This window comes from Bos taurus, chromosome X (genome assembly GCF_002263795.3).
Source record: "Bos taurus isolate L1 Dominette 01449 registration number 42190680 breed Hereford chromosome X, ARS-UCD2.0, whole genome shotgun sequence".
NCBI lineage: Eukaryota > Metazoa > Chordata > Mammalia > Artiodactyla > Bovidae > Bos > Bos taurus.
Genome location: NC_037357.1, coordinates 87,005,120 through 87,026,990, shown reverse-complemented (window position 1 = coordinate 87,026,990; position 21,871 = coordinate 87,005,120). Strand labels below are relative to the sequence as shown.

Below are 21,871 nucleotides of genomic sequence, written 5' to 3'. Positions count from 1 at the left end.
CCAGGTAGATGCCAACATGGCAGCTGTTGGGTCTGGTGGTTCCACCGCTACGGCCGGGCCAGGGGCTGTCTCCGCAGGGGCGTTGGAGCCTGGGACCTCGAGTGCGGGTGAGACAGGTTGTGGCTGAGCCGTCAGCGGCGCGCCGGAGGTCGGGATCTCTGGGGGATTAGGAAGATCCTTCACTAAGGCGAGAGGGAGCATCCCGTATGGACCGACCTGTGTGTGTTGGGGGTAGAGGGGAGGAAGTGTGTTTTGGAGGCGGGGCAGAGACCATTCCGGGGAAGGTGTGGAGGTCCTTTCTGCAAATGGAGTGTAGAGACCATTCTGAGTTGGAGAGGGGTATTTCACTTTAAAGAGGCTAAGACCACTGAGACCATTCTCAGGGTGTGTTTGTGGGGGGTCCGTCCTTATACATGGAAGACACTTTTCTGAGAGCGGGAGAGTTTTTCCTTACAGAAGAGAGGGTAGTGATTTCTTCCTTGTAAAGGGACAGGGGCTATTGTGAGTTAGGGTGGGGCGGCTTCTCCCTTTTAGGACTTAGTACATTTTGAAGATAGGGATGTCCATTATATGGGGAGAAGAACGTTCTGGGGGTCCCTTCCTAATGGAGGTAGTTCATTGTATATTGCAGTGAACATACAGTTTTCCTTCTATGGCGGAGAAAGGACATTCCGAGGGTGCCAGGCCCTTCTTTATAGCGAGGAGAATTGATTGTGAGTAGGACAAGCGCTAATTCCTTGGCTGGAGGTAGGGGTATGCGGTGGTGGAAGGATGATTGGTGTATAGGGAAATACTTCCTTATATTGTTAAAGGACCCAGACCATTGTTAGTGGAGAAACCATTTACTCTATGGTGTTCAATCCTTTGGACAGTGGAAGAATAATTTCTTATATTTGTTAGACCATTCTGGGTCAGGGAGGAATCAGTCATCATAGGAGGGAGGGGTTGGAGAGACCATTCTGAATGTGAGGGAATAGAATAATTTAGATAAAAGAAAGACAGTTCCTAAATCTTTGGCTTGTTCATCCATAAAATGAGAATACTGATAGTTCCTTTGGAGATCAGAGCTGTGTAGGGGTCTGTTGAGGTGATCCATATAAATCCCTTATCCCAGTGATAGGCTCCCGGTAAGCACTCAATAAATGTCGAGGAAGCAGTTGGTATTCTGCCCAGGGCAGGGTTGCTTCTCACCCAGGAGAGGAAGAGAGAGGGCTGAGGTGGGTGTCTAGGACCTGCCCCACCTATTTCCTGACACCTCAGCAAGGATTCCAGGTATAGGCTGGACAGGGTGAGGCCCACTTCTCCCATTTTGGCTCTTCCTGCCTGTGGCTGAAGCAATGGAAGCTGACGTAGGGATCGGACCCACATAGGTCAGGATAGGCAGGCAGAAGGAGGAAGTACTGGTGGTTAGGAGGATCCTGGTTGATAAAGGAGAGGGGAGAGTGATGGTGTGGTTATGCCACAACAGCTTATGACCCCTTCCTTGCTCCTTCCATTCCCCACAGCTCACCGGCGCCTCAAATACATATCCCTAGCCGTGCTGGTGGTCCAGAATGCTTCCCTCATCCTCAGCATCCGCTACGCCCGCACACTGCCTGGGGACCGCTTCTTTGCCACCACTGCTGTGGTCATGGCTGAAGTGCTCAAAGGTCTCACCTGCCTGCTGCTGCTCTTCGCACAGAAGAGGGGTATGAGCCAGGGAGAGGGGCAGCATTGGAGTCTGTGGAGGGTACTCTGTGTGTTTGTGTGTGTGCCTGAACCCACATGGAGGGTTTGTTGGGGGAGTATTTCTGTGTCTATGAAAATTCCTGGCAACTGTGGAAGTGCAGCTTGGCTGCCTTGTAACTCCGTCTATGAGTAGCTGCATCCACATTTTTATACCCCTAACTCCCCAGGAACTGGCCCATAAACACTGAAGGAGGGAGATGGCCTGTCCCTATAAGGTAGCAGGTGACCCTTACATAATGGTTTATTGATTTCTCTTAAACTTTTCTTTGTGGAGAATTTCAAATACAAAATCAGAGAAAGTAATAAAATAACTATGTCCTATCACACAGATTCAACAATTATCATCTCATGGCCACTCTGCAATTAAGTAGATAATCATCAGTGATTATCCACTCACTACCAGTCTATGTGTCTGTTTACCTAACCCCACCATGTTATATTGAAATATGTTCCACATGAAGAATTATTTTGAAATAAATTCCCTGTTACTATCTTGAGTAAATATTTTGTTACATTTTAAAAAGTAACTGCAATATCTAGAAGTCATACATCAAAAAATTAATACTTTTTAAAGTTAACAAATAATCATACACTCAGTCGGTGTTCAAATTTGTAATGATTTCTCAAATATCATAAAAGTTTTAAAAACTTTGTTTGAATCAGATTTATATAAAGTCAGTGCTTTGTAATTGGTTGATGTCTTCTGGGTCTGCTATTTCTGGGTTCCCTCTCAACTCTTTTTTTCCCTCTCTGCAGTTAATTTGTTGAAGAAACTGGGTCATTTGTCTTATAGACTTTGGGTAGCCTGAATTTTGCTGAGTGCCTCCCAGTGGTCTCATTTCACATGTTTTTCTGTCCTGTGTATTTCCTATAAGTTGTTGGATTTATTTACTAATGTAAACACCTCCCTAAAGGCCTTCTTCTTTAAAATGTTGCCCAATCATTTCTCTATAAATGTGGTTCTCCCTTAGGTATTTACACTGAAGAAAATATTCTCACCCATTCGTTAGCTCCAGGACACTGGGAGGCAACAGTTTAGGTACTAACCTCCTGTGTTCTTGATTGATTCTGAGAAGGTTTGAGTGAACACTGTGTGGCAGGCTCTGTTCTGGCTTGTGGAGGTGAACATGTTAGCGATGGAGACATACATCTTGCCCTCAGGGGGCTCATATTTTAGACAGGGAGAAACAGCTACAGGTTAATCACAGGCTTTCATCTCTTATCTATGATTTCAGCCTGTCCCCCACCCGATTTTTTTTTTTTTTTTAGTTTTCTCATCTGGCATGAACGTGTCCATGAGTCACTGCAGAAATATGAATGTGCTTGATTATGGTGTGTAGCCCCACATGTGTGGTGTGTGTTCTGTGAAATATATAGCATGTGTACCATGTTACCTTCCTAATACTTGGACATTTTTGAACACCCAAACCCCTGGGTGCAGGGGATTTGGGTAAGGGGTTAGAGATCAATAATTACTCCTGGGACTTAATGCCATGAAGGGCAAGGACAGGGTTTTGTGAATGAACATCAGGAATTCCTGCAATAACCAGGTACAGTGGTTGTGGGGTTTTCCCTGAGAAAGGATACTCAGCTGAGCCTTAAAAGTTGAGCTGCAAAAAAGTGGGGTGAGATTTGTAAAGGTCTTATTATATAGGAAAGTATTCTCATGAATTGACTGGAGCAGATCCCAGCCAGACTTTCTGCTTCATAGTCAAGCCTGCATTCTTCCATTTGACAGGGGCAAATGCTTGGTGTGTGGGAAGCTGACGGAAAGAAGTGGCCAAGTGGAAGATTGCCCCTGCTCTCAGGCAGCTCTCAGGCTAGGAAGGATCTAGGAAAAGTCTAAAAGCTCAGTCTGAAATAATCCCTCTTGGTAAACAGCCTTCCACCCACCATCCTAGAGCATCTACTTCACAAGCTCCTAGTTAGTGCTGATAGTTTCATTGCACACACTGCACTGAGGGCTTGCCCTGGGGCTTTGTGCCAGGGAGGTGGGCTCTAAGATGAGTGATGAAATATGGTCTGTGGTCCCCAGACTGAGTATCCAAAAGGCTTGCTGGAGACATTGTACCGTAGAGAAACTGTGAGCACAGACCTCATTCTAGCCCTCAGGAAGTCAGTGTGGTGGGGAGACACAGGACCAGGCTCACTCCTGTCCTTTAGAGGATCCCCATCTTTTGGTAGTCAGTGCTAAAACGGGCTCTCTTCCCTCCACCTAGGTAACGTGAAGCACCTGGTTCTTTTCCTCCATGAGGCTGTCCTGGTGCAGTACATGGACACACTCAAGCTTGCAGTGCCCTCTCTCATCTATACCTTGCAGAATAATCTCCAGTATGTTGCCATCTCCAACCTGCCAGCTGCCACTTTCCAGGTGAGCCCAAAGCCCAGCATGGCCCCAGAGGAACTGGCTGGGGTGGGGGATATAGGATGTTTGGGGAGGAAATACTGCAAAGTGCAGGGGCTGTGTCTCCTGTGGAATGGAATGCCCTTGGCTCTTCCTCAACCTCAGTTTCCTCATCTGTGAGAACTGGGAAGGGAAATGGTAATAGTAGCTACTCACTGGGATGCTGGAATGATTAAAAGAAATAATATCTGTGAAGAGCCCTTGGTTGGTGATGGATAAGCTTTAGGCTATTTACAGGTGGCTTCTTTAATTGGTTAAAGAGCCTGGATTCTGGCGCCAGGCTGCCTGGGTTCAAATCCCAGCTCTGCTGCTTTCCAGCTGTGTGATATTGGGCAAGTCACTTAACCTTTCTGTCTCTCTTTAAATTGGACATTGCAATAGTACACTTCTTTTGTGAGGATTAAATGAATTCATGTGAAGTGCTTAGACCCACACCTGGCACACACAGTAAGCTCTATGTAAATGTTTACTGATGTTATTTCATAACGGATTCATTTGTATCAATATGTACAGATTCATTTGTATCAATATGTATTTATCAAGACCTCCCTCATCAGGACGTTTACAATTCATTCATTACCTGTTGTGTGAGGTACTTCAAATAAGTCAGTCATATTTACAGATGATTATGTCAGGGCTCAGGGTAAGTGCTTCATCCCTTTTCACATAGCTGGGACACGGGGTTGGGATGTGGACTTGGCTGTGGTCCGGGGCATCCTTGCACAGCCATCCTCCTGTGTACTTTCTGGGAGGCACCTCAGAGCTGTGTAGTTGCATCCCAGTCAGTGGCCAGCAGCTGGATATCTTTGCTGTTTTTACGGCCATCTACTCTGCCCTGTGCCTCCACTGTGCCTGGGGGCCCACAGTGGGCGCCATCCCCCATGTGCACATGTTGGGGTCGGGATCAGCCCTCAGTGCCTTCTGCATGCCGCTCACAGGTGACGTACCAGCTGAAGATCCTGACCACAGCACTGTTCTCCGTGCTCATGCTGAACCGCAGCCTCTCCCGGCTGCAGTGGGCCTCCCTGCTGCTCCTCTTCACTGGCGTCGCCATTGTCCAGGCACAGCAAGCTGGTGGCGGGGGTCCACGGCCACTGGATCAGAACCCTGGGGTGGGCCTAGCGGCTGTGGTGGCTTCCTGTCTCTCCTCAGGCTTTGCCGGTGTCTACTTTGAGAAGATCCTCAAAGGCAGCTCAGGCTCCGTGTGGCTGCGCAATCTGCAGCTGGGCCTCTTTGGCACAGCCCTGGGCCTGGTGGGGCTCTGGTGGGCTGAGGGCACAGCCGTAGCCCACCGCGGATTCTTTTTTGGGTATACACCTGCCGTCTGGGGTGTGGTGCTCAACCAGGCCTTTGGTGGGCTCCTGGTGGCTGTTGTCGTCAAGTATGCTGACAATATCCTCAAGGGCTTTGCCACCTCCTTGTCCATTGTGCTGTCCACTGTTGCCTCCATCCGCCTCTTTGGCTTCCATGTGGACCCATTGTTTGCCCTGGGCGCGGGGCTGGTCATCGGTGCCGTCTACCTCTACAGCCTGCCCCGAGGTGCAGCCAAAGCCATAGCTTCTGCCTCTGCCCCTACCTCCGGGCCCTGCACTCACCAGCAGCCTCCCGGGCAGCCACCGCCACCACAGCTGTCTTCCCACCATGGAGACCTCAGCACGGAGCCCTTTCTGCCAAAGTCAGTGCTGGTGAAGTGAGGGCTGGTGGCAGCAAGGGGGGGAGACAGGGAGGGACTCTGGGTGGAGGGTGTTGGGCATCTGCAGGATTCAAGTTGCCACTGGGGCCTGGCTCCTCTGGGGTTGGAAGGGTTTTTTCTTCCAGGTCACTGAAATTTCCAGAAGGGTGTGGGACTAGGGCAGGGCATCACATGAACTCTTCCTTGTAGCCACGGGTTTTTAGAGCTGCCTCCTCTGCCCTAGTCTAACCCCTCAGCCAGAGGTGTCCTGTCTCTCAAGCCTGGGAGAGTCCCAGCAATCCCTCCACCTTTGTAGGGACAAACTGGACAAAAATTCTTCAGCTCTTTAGTAGTGACTGATGCCTTCCTGTGGGGTTCTGATTCCCATAGCTCGAGGCCTTCTCTCCTCCGTGGTAACTACACTGGATCATGTTAGCAGCTCAGTCTTTTTGTGGCCTTGGGGCAGCTTCCCTGACACAGGGACTTAAAAAACGGCCTCTTATGAGCACCTAGGGCCAGAGGAAGGGGGATGAGAGCTGAGATTTTTGCATCAGCCCACTCAGGGGGAGGGTGCAGTAGGAACCATTGGTTTGTAAGTGGTTTGGGGGTTTGTGGTGTAATCAGATGAATGATCCAGGGTGTGGGAAAAAAGGAGAAGGGAGGTCCTTGAAGTGGCCTAGTCTCATGGAATCTAAGACACTGTAAGTTGCTGAATGCAGGGTTATTTTCTGAGACATCCGGAGAGGAAAATAAAGCTGCGAACCACACTTGTAATACCCCACTGGCTGTATGAGGCACCCTTACTTCATGTGGAAGGGTGTCTTTAAATTGCTGACATGTGGAACCTGCCCCCCTGCACTCCCCAAAGCTTATTAACCCCTTAACTGTCTCCCAGGGTGTGTGGGGAGTATGTGTGTGCATCTGTTTGTGCGTGCGTGTGTGTGCTTGCACATGAGAGATGCCTGGGCTGTCTTTGCTATATGTACATAGGGCCATTGGATCTTTATTTTTGATTAATTTGTTCTGATTTTTTGGTTTGTTTTTTAAGGGACTGTAATGAACAAATGTCAGGATACCCAATGCCAAATAAAGATATTGTATTTATTTAGTCCACGTGTAGCTTTCTGACCCAGGGGACCCGCTCTCTCCGCGTGGGCTGTTACTAACCTCGGACTACCAGCCTCACTAGTCACCCTCGCTTGCTCAGGATGCCCACCTGCCAGCCCACCCCAGCTCTCTTGTGTTTTTCTTTCCTTCCCGTTCCCACCACAGGTTGCTCACCAAGGTGAAGGGCTCCTAGCTGCTGGGACTGAAGACGCTGGCCTGGCCTCGCTCTCCCTTGTTGCCCTGGCCCAGCCAGGACCAAACTTTCTGATCAGTATTAGTGGTGGGGAGAGGCAGACACTGAATCCCCTGTCCCCACCACCCCCTCCCATGCAGGGCTGACATGACTAAATGAGGGCCCAGACAGGACCCAACCACCTCAGCCTCCAGCCCCTACTATCCCTACAGTATTTCTTAGGTGAGTTTTTGTAAATAAAACATGCTTTGCATCTTGCTGGTTTGGGTTGGGAAGTCTCAAAAGTGTGAGAGAGAGAAGGAAGCACTCAGGTCTCATCGGCATGATCCACTGAAAAGCTTTTATTAAAAACCCCAGGGTGGGTGGGGGTGGGGGTGGGGGGAGGTTCAGTCCTGCTGCTTGGTTCGGGAGGCCTCGGCATTGGCCCGGAGAACAGCCCCTGGGGAGGGGTAAGGGCGCTGCTGGAAGAGGGGCCCAGCTGCTGTCGTGTCTGCACCTGTCTTGGCCTCATTCCGCTTGGGGAGTCCTGTTGACCACGTGCCCCTGGGGAGTGATAGAGGGTCAGGGGTGGAAATGTCTAGTATGTGTAATGTGTCAGGCACCCTTGCCCCCAACAAATGATGAAGGGGGAAAAGAGATAGTGAGGAAGAAAGGAATGATCAGTGGTACAGTGAGTCAAGGAAAAAGGAAGGGGTCTTGAGGGGTGGTCACCTACCGGGGTGCATCTGAGTATGAGCTGGGGTCCATGGGGTCTAATTCTTCATCCTTTCGGCTTGCTGCTGTGGAAGTACATAGCAGAGTGGGGTCTTCCACAGGGGCACAAGGAGTCCCGTGTCACCGAGCTCTTCCCCAGAAGTGGAGCCTGTGGTTGCCAGGCCCAAGGATCTGGCACTCACGAGAAGCCAAGTGATGGTTTCCTTACACTGTGGGCCCCTGGTGCCTCCCCGCCCCGCCTCACCCCAGCTTACCCTTCTTGCTCTTGGGGTAGGGAGCCAGCTCCTCCCGGCGATGATGGCGCCGTTCTTTGCTCTCTTCTCGGTCGACCTTGTCATACCCACGGTCCCGGTCCCGGTCTCGCTCTCTCTCTCTATCTACCTTGTCATAACCACGCTCCCGGTCCCTGTCAGACTTCTCATGGTTCCGCTCTGACTTCTCATGGCTGCGGTCTGACTTCTCATGACCTCGGTCCGATTTCTCGTGGCCACGGTCTGATTTCTCATGGCTCCGATCCAGCTTCTCCTCAGCGTCTGGGGACATGAAAACCTTGTGATCCTCTCCCATGATCCTCCTCCCACCTCAGAACCCAGCAGCCTTGGCCTCCAACAGCCTCCCCTGCCTGGGCTGGGCCTTCTGGTCTTACCCGCCCCTCCTTGATCCACTAGAAGGCCCTGAGGCACCCTTGTATCTGCCAACTCACCTGCATTACTGCTCCTGAGCTTCTTGGCAGATTTGGTAACAACAGAGTTGGGGTCATGTGGGGAAAGCCAGGACACAAGGTCTGTGTCCACATTCCAGTAGTAAGGAAGTCCGCTGTGAGGCAGTGGGGGGGAAGGGGAAGAGAGGGAAGGAATGTCATCACAGATATGCTCTCCTTGTAGCCTCAACCCGTCTCCCCAATCTCTGCCTATACCTGCCCCATTCCAGGACCCCACAGGGAAGACCCCCCCTAGATCTCTTCTCCAGTGGCCCCCATTTACCCCTTCCCAGGACCAGACATCCTAGAATGTGAAGTCAAGTGGGCCTTAGAAAGCATCACTACGAACAAAGCTAGTGGAGGTGATGGAATTCCAATTTCAAATCCTGAAAGTTGATGCTGTGAAAGTGCTGCACTCAATATGCCAGCAAATTTGGAAGACTCAGCAGTGGCCACAGGACTAGAAAAGGTCAGTTTTCATTCCAATCCCAAAGAAAGGCAATGCCAAAGAATGCTCAAACTACCGCACAATTGCACTCATCTCACATGCTAGTAAAGTAATGCTCAATATTCTCCAAGCCAGGCTTCAGCAATACATGAACCATGAACTTCCAGATGTTCAAGCTCGTTTTAGAAAAGGCAGAAGAACCAGAGATCAAATTGCCAACATCCGCTGGATCATGGAAAAAGCAAGAGAGTTCCAGAAAAACATCTATTTTTGCTTTACTGACTATGCCAAAGCCTTTGACTGTGTGGATCACAATACACTGTGGAAAATTCTGAAAGAGATGGGAATACCAGACCACCTGACCTGCCTCTTGAGAAACCTATATGCAGGTCAGGAAGCAACAGTTCGAACTGGACATGGAACAACAGACTGGCTCCAAATAGGAAAAGGAGTACGTCAAGGCTGTATATTGTCACCCTGCTTATTTAACTTATATGCAGAGTACATCATGAGAAATGCTGGGCTGGAAGAAGCACAAGCTGGAATCAGTATTGCCGGGAGAAACATCAATAACCTCAGATATGCAGATGACACCACCCTTATGGCAGAAAGTGAGAGGAACTAAAAAGCCTCTTGATGAAGGTGAAAGAGGAGAGTGAAAAAGTTGGCTTAAAGCTAAATATTCAGAAAACGAAGATCATGGCATCTGGTCCCATCACTTCATGGGAAATAGATGGGGAAACTGGAAACGGTGTCAGACTTTATTTTTGGGGGCTCCAAAATCACTGCATATGGTGACTGCAGCCATGAAATTAAAAGATGCTTACTCCTTGGAAGGAAAGTTATGACCAACCTAGATAGCATATTCAAAAGAAGAGACATTACTTTGCCAACAAAGGTCTATCTAGTCAAGGCTATGGTTTTTCCAGTGGTCATGTATGGATGTGAGAGTCGGACTGTGAAGAAAGCTGGGCGCCAAAGAATTGATGCTTTTGAACTGTGGTGTTGGAGAAGACTCTTGAGAGTCCCTTGGACTGTAAGGAGATCCAACCAGTCCATTCTGAAGGAGATAAGTCCTGGGTGTTCACTGGAAGGAATGATGCTAAAGCTGAAACTCCAATACTTTGGCCACCTCACGTGAAGAGTTGACTCATTGGAAAGACCCTGATGCTGGGAGGGATTGGGGGCAGGAGGAGAAGGGGACGACAGAGGATGAGATGGCTGGATGGCATCACCGACTCGATGGACATGAGTTTGAGTGAGCTCTGGGAGTTGGTGATGGACAGGGAGGCCTGGCGTGCTATGATTCACGGGGTCGCAAAGAGTCGGACACGACTGAGCGACTGAACTGAACTGAGGGATAGCACAGGAAGGGTGAAGTCAGAAGTTAGCTCTCCCTCCCCACCCCCGTGTCGTCAGGCTCACCAGGAAGGGTCAAACACCTTGTACCAGCTTGGTGGCAGGCCCTCCAACCGGGTAGCCTCATAGTCCACAGGATCATCGTCATAGTCCTCAGCAATGATCTCTTCCTCTGGTTCTGGCAGGACAAGGAAGGGAAGAAGACAGCGTAAGAACCAGGGAGATTCCCATTCAATCAGGGCCTGGAGAAACACAGTCACATTCACGTGGACTGCGTGTGTGTGTGTGCACGCCAGGTCTCACATGCCAGAGCAAATAATGCTCATGTTCCAAATCCAAGTATCTGAATATCAGGATTTACCAAAAAATTTATTCAAATCTGTTTACAGGTACTGCTACCCAAACTTATCTGGTTTCAGACTTTAGAAAGGGATACATTTTTTAAAAAAAGTATCCATATTTATTCAGCTTCTGAGTTCAAATAGTATGTGACAATGTATTATGCAAATTTGAATAAAATGAGTTTCAACAGCAAGGGGTTTACCTAAAAATATGTCCAAATCTATTCAGCTTCCACGGCTGGCAAATATGGGGTTTCTGACTCCTATATTGGAGAAGGCAATGGCACCCCACTCCAGTACTCTTGCCTGGAATATCCCACGGACGGAGGAGCCTGGAAGGCTGCAGTCCATGGGGTCACTGAGGGTCGGACACGACTGAGCGACTTCACTTTCAGTTTTCACTTTCATGCATTGAAGAAGGAAATGGCAACCCACTCCAGTGTTCTTGCCTGGAGAATCCCAGGGACGGAAGAGCCTGGTGGGCTGCCGTCTATGGGGTCGCACAGAGTCAGACACGACTGAAGCGACTTAGCAGCAGCAGACTCCTATATATTGACTAGCAAGTTTGGACAGCAAGGGATTTATCCAAACACTTCTCTGAATCTGTTCAGTTCCTGATGCCTGCAATAATTGTCAGCTACTATCAACAGAATAAAGAAAGGTGTATGAGTACTTGGACCTCAGTAGTCCTATCACAGATTTCACCCATGGATATAGTTAACAATGAAATGTATATGTCAGCAACAGCATAGTGCCTGTCACACAATAGGCCCCAAATAGATGTCAGCTACAATCATGAACATTGTTAGTAAGATATATGCAGTTAGTACAGGGCCTGGTAGCAAACAGCCTTAAAATAAATACTGTATCAATATCATTATCAGTATTATTAACCAAAGATCTTTGTTTGGCACACAACAGGCTTGTAATAGATGTCACTTATCAGTAAAGTGAAAATAAGATGAGTTTTCTAGTACCTGGCACACCTTAGCCCAAAATAGATGCCAGCTTTTACTATTATTGATAAATAAGGTATAAATACTAGCAACAGCAGCACAGTAGGCCTAAATGATAGATCCTATCATTACTTTATATACTGTTAACCACAATGTGTATGATAAGCACTTAAGTAGACTCAAAATACATATCAACTACTGATATGGTGAACAATAAGGTATGGACAACTCACACAGTGCCTAGTTCCACAGCAGGTCTGAAATAATGTTATCTACTAGTATGGTACAGAACAAAGTATCAGCACCCTGCGACCATACTTGGCCGACAGGAGGCTGCCATAGGTGTCAGCTTACTATTACTATCCTTATTACACTTCCAGGAATTAACTGATGGGTTAAACTTTGGCTACAGAAGACCCCAAAATACACATCAACTGTCAGTATCAAGGACGAAATGTCTATTCCACACCCCACCTCCCCTCCTCCTCATAGGATAGGAATATGCTATGCTAAGTCACTTCAGTCGTGTCCGACTCTGTGTGACCCCATAGATGGCAGCCCACCAGGCTTCCCCGTCCCTGGGATTCTCCAGGCAAGAACACTGGAGTGGGTTGCCATTTCCTTCTCCAATGCATGAAAGTGAAAAGAGAAAGTGAAGTCGCTCAGTCGTGTCCAACTCTTAGCGACCCCAAGGACTGCAGCCTACCAGGCTCCTCCGTCCATGGGATTTTCCAGGCAAGAGTACTGGAGTAGGGTGCCATTGCCTTCTTCGAGGATAGGAATAGGGGTCAGTAATACGTATTGTTAACAAGGAAATGCCTGCCACCCCAATGCTTGGTGCACAATAGGCCCATGCTAGATATCAAGTGCAGTATCCACAACAAAGTGCCTGTCAAGCCTGGCACATGGTAGGCCTCTCTTCTCTTAGTTCTCTCACCAGGCTCCAAATGTTTGAGGATGCCTCTCTTGGCCAAGCGGGTCTGCAACGCAACGGGCAGCGGCATAGCCGATGGCAGACAGGCCTAGGGAAGGACAGACAGACTGAAAAACAGCTCAGATGAGGACTGAATCTGGTTACAAGAGTAATCAAGCGCCTCCCCGCAGCATGTACTCAATCTGGACCCCCCACCTACCCATCTACACTATAAGGGAGACAGACCCTACCCGCTGAAAGGTGGAAGGGGTTGTAAACAGCAATATCACCAACACTCTCACCAACTCTGCTCTTCCAGGCCAGTGGCTCCAGCACCGGGTTCCCGTCCTAGGCCCAGGCTCCGCCCATCGCCCAAGAGGCCAAGCGCGGCTCCCCCGCGACCCAAAATGGTTTCACCCAACGTCCCCCAAAGACTGCTGGGTGGGAGGAACCAAAGCGTTGGGATGGGGGAGCACAGTGTAACACCTCCTCCAGCTCCAAAAAATGCGCCCACCCCGACATTACCAATACAGTCACGCAAGTAGTGGACGACTGTCCAACTGGCCACCTCTCTCTCGTCGTCTCTATGAGCGCCAGGACCACACGACTCTCTTCTCCCAAAGCACAGAATGAGTTTCTCTCTCCCCGAGCTTAGAGGTAACTGGACGACACTCACGCAGTGAAAAGATGACGCAAACCTGCCTAGCCAATGAGTGTGCGCTTTGGTCTGAAGTCTGGCGAAACAACCGAACCGTTGCCCTGGGATAGGTAGAATGCTCGGGCGCCTGTTTACGTTTCCAGTGGAGGTGTGGCCTGACCAGGGTTTAGCGATACTGCGCGGCCGGACGCCGGCGCCATGGAGGAGTATGCTCGGGAACCTTGGTACAGCGAGGGGCATAGGTGTCGGGACTGTTGCTGCGGCGCCACGGCCAGCGGTGGGAGGCGGGTGGGGGAGGCACGGGCCACACAGCGCCACGTCCCAGACTCGGAAGACATTTAGACTTTTGTTGTCTTCTGCTCCTCTCCACTTGGTTTCTCTTACTCGGGCTCCGTTAAAAGGGGCCAAAATTGTGTGCCTGCAGAAGAAGGTGCGGTGCAGGACGGACCACTCCACGTTTCCCTTGATTTCGTACTTCCCAGTCCCTCTGTTAAAGACACGCTGGTCGAATCCATTCCAGCCAGGGGGTGGTGCGGTGTTGAGCGGAAATCCCCTGGAAAAACGCATGGTTTTTCCCAGGTCGCTTTGGTTAATGCCGTCGGGGCCTGGATGAGCCTGACCATGATTGTGGTCACGGAGGGGTGATGGGTCCTCCGCACTGTATGCGCTTGATTTTTCCCAATTGTGCGAGGGTGAGAAGGGAAGAGGGCGTGACTTTGTTGGACGTGCTCATTGTCGGAAAAAGGGGTGCTACCCCATTCTGCTTAAGGAACAGTGCCTGCAACACCTGTAGCGTAATTCAAACGTGCCACTTCTTTCCCTCTCATTAATTCATTTAATCTTTGATAGTAGTCAAGCAGTTGGTTGATTCCCTGGTTGGCTGTGAAGGGGAGGGGCGGACAGGGCCAAGACTGATGTTTTCCACTCTTCGCATTATTTTTTGCTTAAATGAGGGGGGAAATAATCCCAGTATTATCTGAAGTGCTAGTTCTCATTTGGGTGACGTGTTGCTCCCAGTTGGAAAGAGATCTTGTGACTTGGCATGAGGGAGCGCTCACATTAACCTCATCCTCCCCTTCCCACTTGCAGCCCATGGAGAATTGTGGATGATTGCGGTGGAGCCTTCACTATGGGTGTTATCGGCGGTGGAGTCTTCCAGGCCATTAAGGGCTTCCGCAATGCCCCTGTCGTGAGTCCTAGCCTTCCCTGAGTGCTGCTGAGGTCCTGCCCTGACCACATGGGATACTGTTCTGAAACTGCTTGGAACTGCCAGTCACGTGCACTTATTCATTCTGGTGTCTGCTTACCTACTGTGTGCCAGGCCTAGCTCCAGGATCTGGGAGTTTGGGGGAACTGCAAACATGACGTCTGACCCTCACCCTGCTGGATCTCCTCGGAAATACTGTGCTGTCAAAAGGGTCATAAAACCAAAACTTAATTGTGTGCAAAGTCAGTCAGATTTTACCTAGAGTCAGATTCTGGGTGGGAAGCCTGGGAAAAGGGAAGTGACAGGAGTTTAACTGGCAGGAGGAGGACAGCCTTAAAGTTGAGCAAATGCTTTTAATGTAATATAATCAGTTCTCTCTGTCTGACAACTCTCCCCTTTTCCCTTCTTGGGACATCTCATCAAATGTCATGACTTTAAATGCCATCCACTTGCCAAGGTCTCTGCAATTTCTCTATCTAGCCCTGTACTTCCTCTCAACTCCTGGCACTCTATTTCCTGAATCTTTGTCCACGTTTCTCCCTCTCATCCTCAAGGTCTCAGAGCAAATGCCCCCTTCCTTTAAGAGGCCTTTCCTGACCTCTCAGCCACTGTCAAAGCGCTTTATCTCATTTCCTCTAGGGTCCCGATTGCTGCCTGAAGCTATCTTGTTTATCTGTATCCTTATTCAGGATCTGTCTCTCCCACTATAATGTGAGCTCTGAGAGGGTAGGGGCAAGGTCTACCTTGTTCACTGCTGTATCCCTGCATATACCATGGTGCCTGGCACATCGGTGCTAAGTACTGAATGAATGAATAACTTCCTATCCTAGCTCTGAGAGCACTTGTAATGGGCCCTAGTTCTTGGCCACTTCTCCACATCTGTACCCTTGAGGCTCCTAACAGGTTTCCTCCCTCCATTTCTCTCTTAAAAACTAGAAACCTTATCTGCCAGTGACCTGAACCCTGCTCTAACTCCCTTACTCCTCACTTTCCCTCAGGGAATGCGGCACCGATTGAGAGGCAGTGTCAATGCTGTAAGGATCAGAGCCCCTCAGATTGGAGGTGAGAGGTTTGGGGAGACAGGTGTGATAACAGAGTTGGGAATGCTTGCTCCTTGGAGTCTAGACTGTAACTTGAGGGTCCAGATTCTAGCCCCAACTCTGCCTGGGGCTTCCTGGGGGGAGTGATATTTCTCGGCAGTTTCATACAGGTGAGTTCTGGAGTTTAAATCCAGGCCCTGGCTCTTCCCTGATGTCTGTGTGACCTTGGGCTAGTGGCTGAACCTCTCTGAACCTCACCTGTAACATGGGAATGATAAAAGCACCTCAATCAGTTTTGTAGTTTATGTAACTTACATAGTATTTACTAAGTGCTGGTTGCTTGCTAAGCACTTTAATAATATTAACTAATATAAATTTTCAGAAGTCAGTAACATGCACTGTGTAGATCAGGTCATGGCACATGGTAAGACTTCTGTAAATATTTTAACTATCATTGTTAACTGGCTCTCCTCACCCATTTCCTTCTCTCCAAAACCCAGGTCAGATTCCAATTCTATGTGGTAGTTATGAAGGTCAGAGTTGCTCTGTTAAAAGCCGTATAGACAGGAGTTCCCTGGTTGCCTAGTGGTTAGGATTCTGGGCTTTCATTGCTGTGACCTGGGTTCAGTCCCAGGTTGGGGAACTGAGATCTTGAAAGTCCCGTGACAGGGCCAAAAAAAAAAAAAAAGCCACATTGAGGCAGACAAGTCTGCTTGTAACCATGTATCTGCTCCCTATGAAGGTGAAGGGAGTGCCGATGGGGATTATAAAGAGCTTGAAGGAGCTACCACAGGGACAGATGGAGATTGTCCTCTAGGAGTTTGCCATCTGCCTTTATGTCTGGTTATTCTCCCCATTCTTTGCCACAGTATTCAGGCCCTGGGAGTCCCTGAGCCATGGTTTCTCAGGACTACCCACGGACACTGATTAGGCTTTGGTTCCCCCACAGGTAGCTTCGCTGTGTGGGGGGGCCTATTTTCCACCATCGACTGCGGTCTGGTGCGGCTTCGGGGCAAGGAAGATCCCTGGAACTCCATCACCAGTGGAGCACTGACCGGGGCTGTGCTGGCTGCCCGCAGTGAGTGCCCCAACCCTAGGCCCCAGCCCCTTCCACCCTGCTCTGCCTGTTCTCACCGCTCTCCACTTCCCCCGCCCCCTCCTTTCTCCAGGTGGCCCATTGGCCATGGTGGGCTCGGCAATGATGGGGGGCATCCTGTTGGCCCTCATCGAGGGTGTTGGCATCCTTCTCACTCGCTATACTGCCCAGCAGTTCCGCAATGGTGAGTACCCAGTGAAGCTGGTCAGGGAGAGGTGGGAAATGCTCTGTCTTGTCTCCTCCACTCAACGTTTACCTGTTTATTTCCTTTCCAGCACCCCCATTCCTGGAGGACCCTGGCCAGCTGCCCTCTAAGGAGGGTACCCCAGGCCCAGGCTACCCCAGCTATCAGCAGTACCACTGAGGAAGTGACCACCTATCACCGCCACTGTGGGAGCTCCTCCTCGGTCCCCTCCCCGATGATCTACCTCGAAGGGAGGGCTGGCTCCCAGTTGGCCCATGGGACCCTCGAGAGGGCCTCTATCTGTTCCCTTATCCCAGGTTGGGGGTGGGGCACCCCAGCTGCCCTGATGGATGGGTCCCTTTTCTCTCAGGGCACCCCAACCCCCACTCATATGTAACATGCTCTCACCCCAATCCCTTTGCATGGCGCTCTGATGAGTATTTAAAGCCAGTTTTGAAAATGCCTGTGTATGTACTCCTTGAGCCACCCATAGGAGCCGCTCCTAGAACAGGGGGCAGAGCCCTCTTCAGGGATGTGGGAACCATCGCATTTGGAGTCACACAGAGAGTCGTCTCTAATAAAGGTTTGTGGATGAGTGAGTAGGAAGGGGTCTATGAATCAAGATGGGAATAGTACATGAATAAGGATGTGTGGGGGCCAAGTGGTGATCACAAGCAGACAGAAGAGGAACGGGCTTAGAAAAGGAGTAAACACAGGTTGCTGGGGTGGAGGGGGTGGTTCAGCATGTGGCACCTCTGATCCCTCTCCCCTACGTCCCCATTGCCAAGGCTGAGAAATCTGACCTCACAATGAACAGTCTGCCTAGATAGCAGTCCCCGCATTTGTGAAGATAATTCCCCCCTCCATGTGGCTTCATCAGGGACCTGGGATGGAAGTAGGGATCCAGGAGACCCAGCTTCCTTGAAGAAGGTACCTTTAGTTTCCTCTTCTGCACCACAGCCATATTTGTGCTCTGCGATGCTCAGTGTTGTCAGTATTTAAGAGTACCACAGAAAAACCAGAAAATTAGTTTTCATTTGAGGGTGGGGTGGGGATTATGGGAAAGAGAACTTCCTGGATAGACATTGGCCCCAAACACTGTCTCTTGTGTGCAAACACCTACATGTGTGGGGCAGACACCTCCACTGGGGTGCAGATGGCCTCATGGGAGACACACAAACTGTCCCTTGCACAGAGGTGGAAATACTCTCTCTCTTATACAGAGTCACTCCCTGGGGGTGCAAATGCTGAGTTCTCAGGCCTCCCAAGGCCTCAACAAGGACCTAGTGATCCTTGATGGTGGTAGAACTGCAGCACTCCTTGATGGACTCAGTGCCAGGTATGGGCAGCCAGCCCAGTGCCTGTAGCTCTCAATGTCACAGCAGGGCTCTAGCCTTGAATTTAGAGACTCCACCATCACGCCACCAGCAGCAACACAGCTGCCAGTTCAGGACCTGGTCTCCAGCCAGACCCAGGGTATCTCGGTCTGCAGCCCTTGTGTTGATAGGCCACTTCCGTTGGTCCCGCCCATTCAGTGCACCTAGGCCTCACACTTCCTGACTTCCAGACCCCATTCCCCACTGTTTCCAGACCCCGCCCTCCTCCTATCAAACAGGCATGCCCTAGCTCTTCTAAGCGTTGTTCTCCTGTCAGCCCTCTGTTTCCACCATCCTCAGCCCTCTGTAACATCCACAGACGTCTCCAGGATCCTCCCGCTCTGGTCCACCCTCTCTCCCACCCAGCCCTCTTAGCCTCCTGCAGGCCCTCTATCAACTCCAGCTCTCCTGAGACCCTGCCCCTGCTGTGTCTCCCTTAGTACATTTCAGTTCAGTCACTCTTAGTACATTTCAGTTCAGTCACTCAGTCATATCCAACTCTTTGTGACCCCAGGCTTCCCTGTCCATCACCAACTCCGGGAGCTTGCTCAAACTCGTGTCCCTCGAGTTGGTGATGCCATGCAAACATCTCATCCTCTGCTATCCCCTTCTCTTGCCTTCAATCTGTCCCTCGAGTTGGTGATGCCATGCAAACATCTCATCCTCTGCTATCCCCTTCTCTTGCCTTCAATCTTTCCCAGCATCAGGGTCTTTTCCAATGAGTCAGTTCTTGGCATCAGGTGGCCCAAGTATTAGAGCTTCACCTTTAGCATCAGTCCTTCTAATGCATATGCAGGACTGATTTCCTTTAGGATTGACTAGTTTGATCTTGCAGTCCAAGGGACTCTCAAGAGTCTTCTCCAACACCACAGTTCAAAAGCATCAATTCTTTGGTGCTCAGCTTTGTTTATGGTCCACCTCTCACTTCTGTGCGTGACTACTGGAAAAACCACTGCTTTGACTAAACAGACCTCTGTCAGCAAAGTAATGTCTCTGCTTTTTAATATGCTGTGTAGGTGGGTCATAGCTTTTCTTCCAAGGAGCAAGCATCTTAATTTCATGGCTGCAGTCACCATCTGCAGTGATTTTGGAGCCCAAGAAAATAAAGTCTCTAACTGTTTCCATTGTTTCCCCATCTGTTTGCCATGAAGTGATGGGGACCAGATGCCATGATCTTAGTTTTTTGAGTGTTGAGTTTTAAGCCAGCTCTTTCACTCCTTTTTCACTTTCATCAGGAGGCTCCTCACTTCATCTTTGCTTTCTGCCATAAGCGTGGTATCATCTGCCTATCTGAGGCTATTGATATTTCTCCTGACAATCTTGATTCCAGCTTGTGCTTCATCCAGGCCGGCATTTCGCATGATGTACTCTGCATATAAGTTTAATCAGTGTGACAATATATAGCATTGACATACTCCTTTCCCAATTTGGAACCAGTCCATAGTTCCATGTCCAGTTCTAACTTGCTTCTTGACCTGCATACATATTTCTCAGGAGGCAGGTAAGGTGGTCTCTTCCAAGAATCTTCCACAGTTGTGATCCACACAGGCAAAGGCTTTAGCATAGTCAATAAACCAGAAGTAGATGTTTTTCTGGAAATCTCTTGCTTTTTCTATGATGCAGTGGATGTTAGCAATTTGATCTCTGGTTCCTCTGCCTTTGGGCTTCCCTTTGTGGGTCAGCTGGTAAAGAATCCACCTGCAATGCAGGAGACCTGGGTTTGATCCCTAGGTTGGGAAGATCCCCTGAAGAAGGGAAAGGCTATCCACTCCAGTATTCTGACCTGTGGAATTCCATGGACTGTATAGTCCATGGGGTCTAAATCCAGCTTGAACATTTGGAAGTTCTCACTTCACGTATTGTTAAAGCCTCACTTGGAGAATTTTGAGGATTACTTTACTAGCGTGTGAGATGAGTGCAATTGTGCAGTAGTTTGAACATTCTTTGGCATTGCCCTTTGGGATTGGAATAAAAACTGATCTTTTCCAGTCCTGTGGCCATTGTTGAGCTTTCCAAATTTGCTGGTGTATTGAGTGTAAAACTTTAACAACATCATCTTTTAGGATTTGAAATAGCTCAACTGGAATTCCATCACCTCCACTAACTTTGTTCGTAGTGATGCTTCCTAAGGCCCACGTGACTTCACATTCCAGGATGTCTGGTTCTAGGTGAGTGATCACAGTACTGTGGTTATCTGGGTCATTAGGATCTTTTTTGTATAACTCTTCGTTTAATTTAATTTTTTAAAAATTTATTTAATTGAGGCTAATTACTTCATAATATTGTAGTGGTTTTTGCCATACCTTGACATGAATCAGTCATGGGTGTACATGTATTCCCCATCCTGAACCCCCCTCCCACCTCCCTCCCCATTCCATCCCTCTGGGTCATCCCAGTGCACCAGCCCTGAGCACCCTGTCTCATGCATCAAACCTGGACTGGCGATCTGTTTCGCATATGATAATATACATGTTTCAATGCTATTCTCTCAGATCATCCCACCCTCGCCTTCTCCCACAGAGTCCAAAAGACTGTTCTATACATCTGTGTCTCTTTTGCTGTCTCGCACATAGGGTTATTGTTACCATCTTTCTAAATTCCATATATATGTATTAGTATACTGTATTGGTGTTTTTCCTTCTGACTTACTTTGTATCATAGGCTCCAGTTTCATCCACCTCATTAGAACTTATTCAAATGTGTTCTTTTTAATGGTTGAGTAATTCCATTGTGTGTATGTACCACAGCTTTCTTAATCCATTCATCTGCTGATGGACATCTAGGTTGCTTCCATGTCCTGGCTATTGTAAACAGTGCTGTGATGAACATTGGGGTACATGTGTCTCAATTCTGGTTTCCTTGGTGTGCATGCCCAGCAGTGGGATTGCTGGGTCATAAGGCAGTTCTATTTCCAGTTTTTTAAGGAATCTCCACACTGTTCTCCATTCTGTCTCTCCAGAATGCTGTACTAGTTTGCATTCCCACCAACACTGTAAGAGGGTTCCCTTTTCTCCACACCCTCTCCAGCATTTATTGCTTGTAGATTTTTGGGTAGCAGCCATTCTGATCGGCGTGAGATGCTACCTCATTGTGGTTTTGATTTGCATTTCTCTGATAACGAGTGATGTTGAGCATCTTTTCATGTGTTTGTTAGCCATCTGTATGTCTTTGGAGAAATGTCTGTTTAGTTCTTTGGCCCATTTTTTAAAATTTAAATTTATTTATTTTAATTGGAGGCTAATTATTTTACAATATTGTATTGGTTTTGCCATACATCAACATGAATCTGCCAGGGGTGTACACGTGTTCTCCATTCTGAACCCCCCTCCCACCTCCCTCCCTGTACCATCCCTCTGGGTCATCCCAGTGCACCAGACCCAAGCATCCTTTATCCTGCCATCTGTATGTCTTCTTTGGAGACATGTCTATTTAGTTCTTTGGCCCATTTTTTGATTGGGTCATTTATTTTTCTGGAATTGGGCTGCAGGAGTTGCTTGTATATTTTTGAGATTAGTTGTTTGTCAGTTGCTTCATTTGCTATTATTTTCTCCGATTCTGAAGGCTGTCTTTTCACCTTGCTTATAGTTTCCTTTGTTGTGCAGAAGCTTTTAAGTTTAATTTGGTCCCATTTGTTTATTTTTGCTTTTATTTCCAATATTTTGGGAGGTGGGTCATAGAGGATCCTGCTGTGGTTTATGTCGGAGAGTGTTTTGCCTATGTTTTCCTCTAGGAGTTTTATAGTTTCTGGTCTTACGTTTAGATCTTTAATCCATTT

At 48.8% G+C, this 21,871-nt stretch overlaps 3 protein-coding genes and 1 long non-coding RNA gene across 16 annotated transcripts; 3 read left to right on the top strand and 1 right to left on the bottom strand.

The window, feature by feature from the left end:
• Position 1: 1 nt before the first annotated feature.
• On the top strand, positions 2–7,362 carry SLC35A2 (solute carrier family 35 member A2). Of its 5 annotated transcripts, XM_010821880.4 has the most exons (6): positions 2–107; positions 632–713; positions 1,506–1,688; positions 3,948–4,099; positions 5,071–5,807; positions 7,077–7,194. In XM_010821880.4, the coding sequence occupies exons 2-6, from the start codon at positions 653–655 to the stop codon at positions 7,102–7,104; spliced, it is 1,161 nt and encodes a 386-aa protein (XP_010820182.1). In that variant the 5' UTR covers positions 2–107; positions 632–652; the 3' UTR covers positions 7,105–7,194. The 5 variants fall into 5 exon arrangements, with proteins under 5 accessions (XP_010820182.1, XP_059739277.1, XP_059739276.1 ...); XM_059883294.1 differs by lacking the exon at positions 632–713 and having other exon boundaries at positions 5,661–5,807; positions 7,077–7,362; NM_176640.2 differs by lacking the exon at positions 632–713 and having other exon boundaries at positions 13–107; positions 7,077–7,362.
• Positions 7,363–7,427: 65 nt separating this feature from the next.
• Positions 7,428–13,199, bottom strand: PQBP1 (polyglutamine binding protein 1). 8 transcript variants are annotated; one of them, XM_059883484.1, is made up of 8 exons: positions 13,061–13,199; positions 12,787–12,972; positions 12,560–12,644; positions 10,392–10,503; positions 8,522–8,634; positions 8,073–8,351; positions 7,820–7,883; positions 7,428–7,647 (listed from the first exon to the last, which is right to left on the bottom strand). In XM_059883484.1, the coding sequence occupies exons 3-8, from the start codon at positions 12,624–12,626 to the stop codon at positions 7,491–7,493; spliced, it is 792 nt and encodes a 263-aa protein (XP_059739467.1). In that variant the 5' UTR covers positions 12,627–12,644; positions 12,787–12,972; positions 13,061–13,199; the 3' UTR covers positions 7,428–7,490. The 8 variants fall into 8 exon arrangements, with proteins under 8 accessions (XP_059739467.1, XP_015317160.1, XP_024843895.1 ...); XM_015461674.3 differs by having other exon boundaries at positions 7,820–7,880; XM_024988127.2 differs by having other exon boundaries at positions 12,838–12,972.
• Positions 7,781–12,645, top strand: LOC132344317 (uncharacterized). Its single transcript, XR_009493562.1, has 2 exons — positions 7,781–8,987; positions 9,102–12,645. It is a non-coding gene; the product is annotated as an uncharacterized lncRNA (long non-coding RNA).
• A 155-nt stretch (positions 13,200–13,354) lies between the features above and the next one.
• TIMM17B (translocase of inner mitochondrial membrane 17B) lies at positions 13,355–17,182 on the top strand. 2 transcript variants are annotated; one of them, XM_005228160.5, is made up of 6 exons: positions 13,355–13,399; positions 14,283–14,382; positions 15,399–15,462; positions 16,390–16,518; positions 16,610–16,720; positions 16,812–17,182. In XM_005228160.5, exons 1-6 carry the CDS (start codon positions 13,392–13,394, stop codon positions 16,898–16,900), a joined length of 501 nt encoding a protein of 166 aa, XP_005228217.1. In that variant the 5' UTR covers positions 13,355–13,391; the 3' UTR covers positions 16,901–17,182.
• Positions 17,183–21,871: the final 4,689 nt, after the last annotated feature.

Excerpts from the sequence above, each read along its gene's own strand:
- SLC35A2 (NM_176640.2), top strand. The coding sequence starts at position 17 with ATGGCAGCTGTTGGGTCTGGTGGTTCCACCGCTACGGCCGGGCCAGGG. Across the intron at positions 1,689-3,947 it reads GCTCTTCGCACAGAAGAGGG|GTAACGTGAAGCACCTGGTT; the intron begins GTATGAGCCAGG and ends CCCTCCACCTAG. Across the intron at positions 5,808-7,076 it reads ACGGAGCCCTTTCTGCCAAA|GTTGCTCACCAAGGTGAAGG; the intron begins GTCAGTGCTGGT and ends TTCCCACCACAG.
- PQBP1 (XM_059883484.1), bottom strand. The coding sequence starts at position 12,626 with ATGCCGCTGCCCGTTGCGTTGCAGACCCGCTTGGCCAAGAGAGGCATC. Across the intron at positions 7,884-8,072 it reads CTACCCCAAGAGCAAGAAGG|CAGCAAGCCGAAAGGATGAA; the intron begins GTAAGCTGGGGT and ends GTACTTCCACAG. Across the intron at positions 7,648-7,819 it reads TCATACTCAGATGCACCCCG|GGGCACGTGGTCAACAGGAC; the intron begins GTAGGTGACCAC and ends ATCACTCCCCAG.
- TIMM17B (XM_005228160.5), top strand. Across the intron at positions 16,519-16,609 it reads GGCTGTGCTGGCTGCCCGCA|GTGGCCCATTGGCCATGGTG; the intron begins GTGAGTGCCCCA and ends TCCTTTCTCCAG. Across the intron at positions 16,721-16,811 it reads TGCCCAGCAGTTCCGCAATG|CACCCCCATTCCTGGAGGAC; the intron begins GTGAGTACCCAG and ends TTTCCTTTCCAG.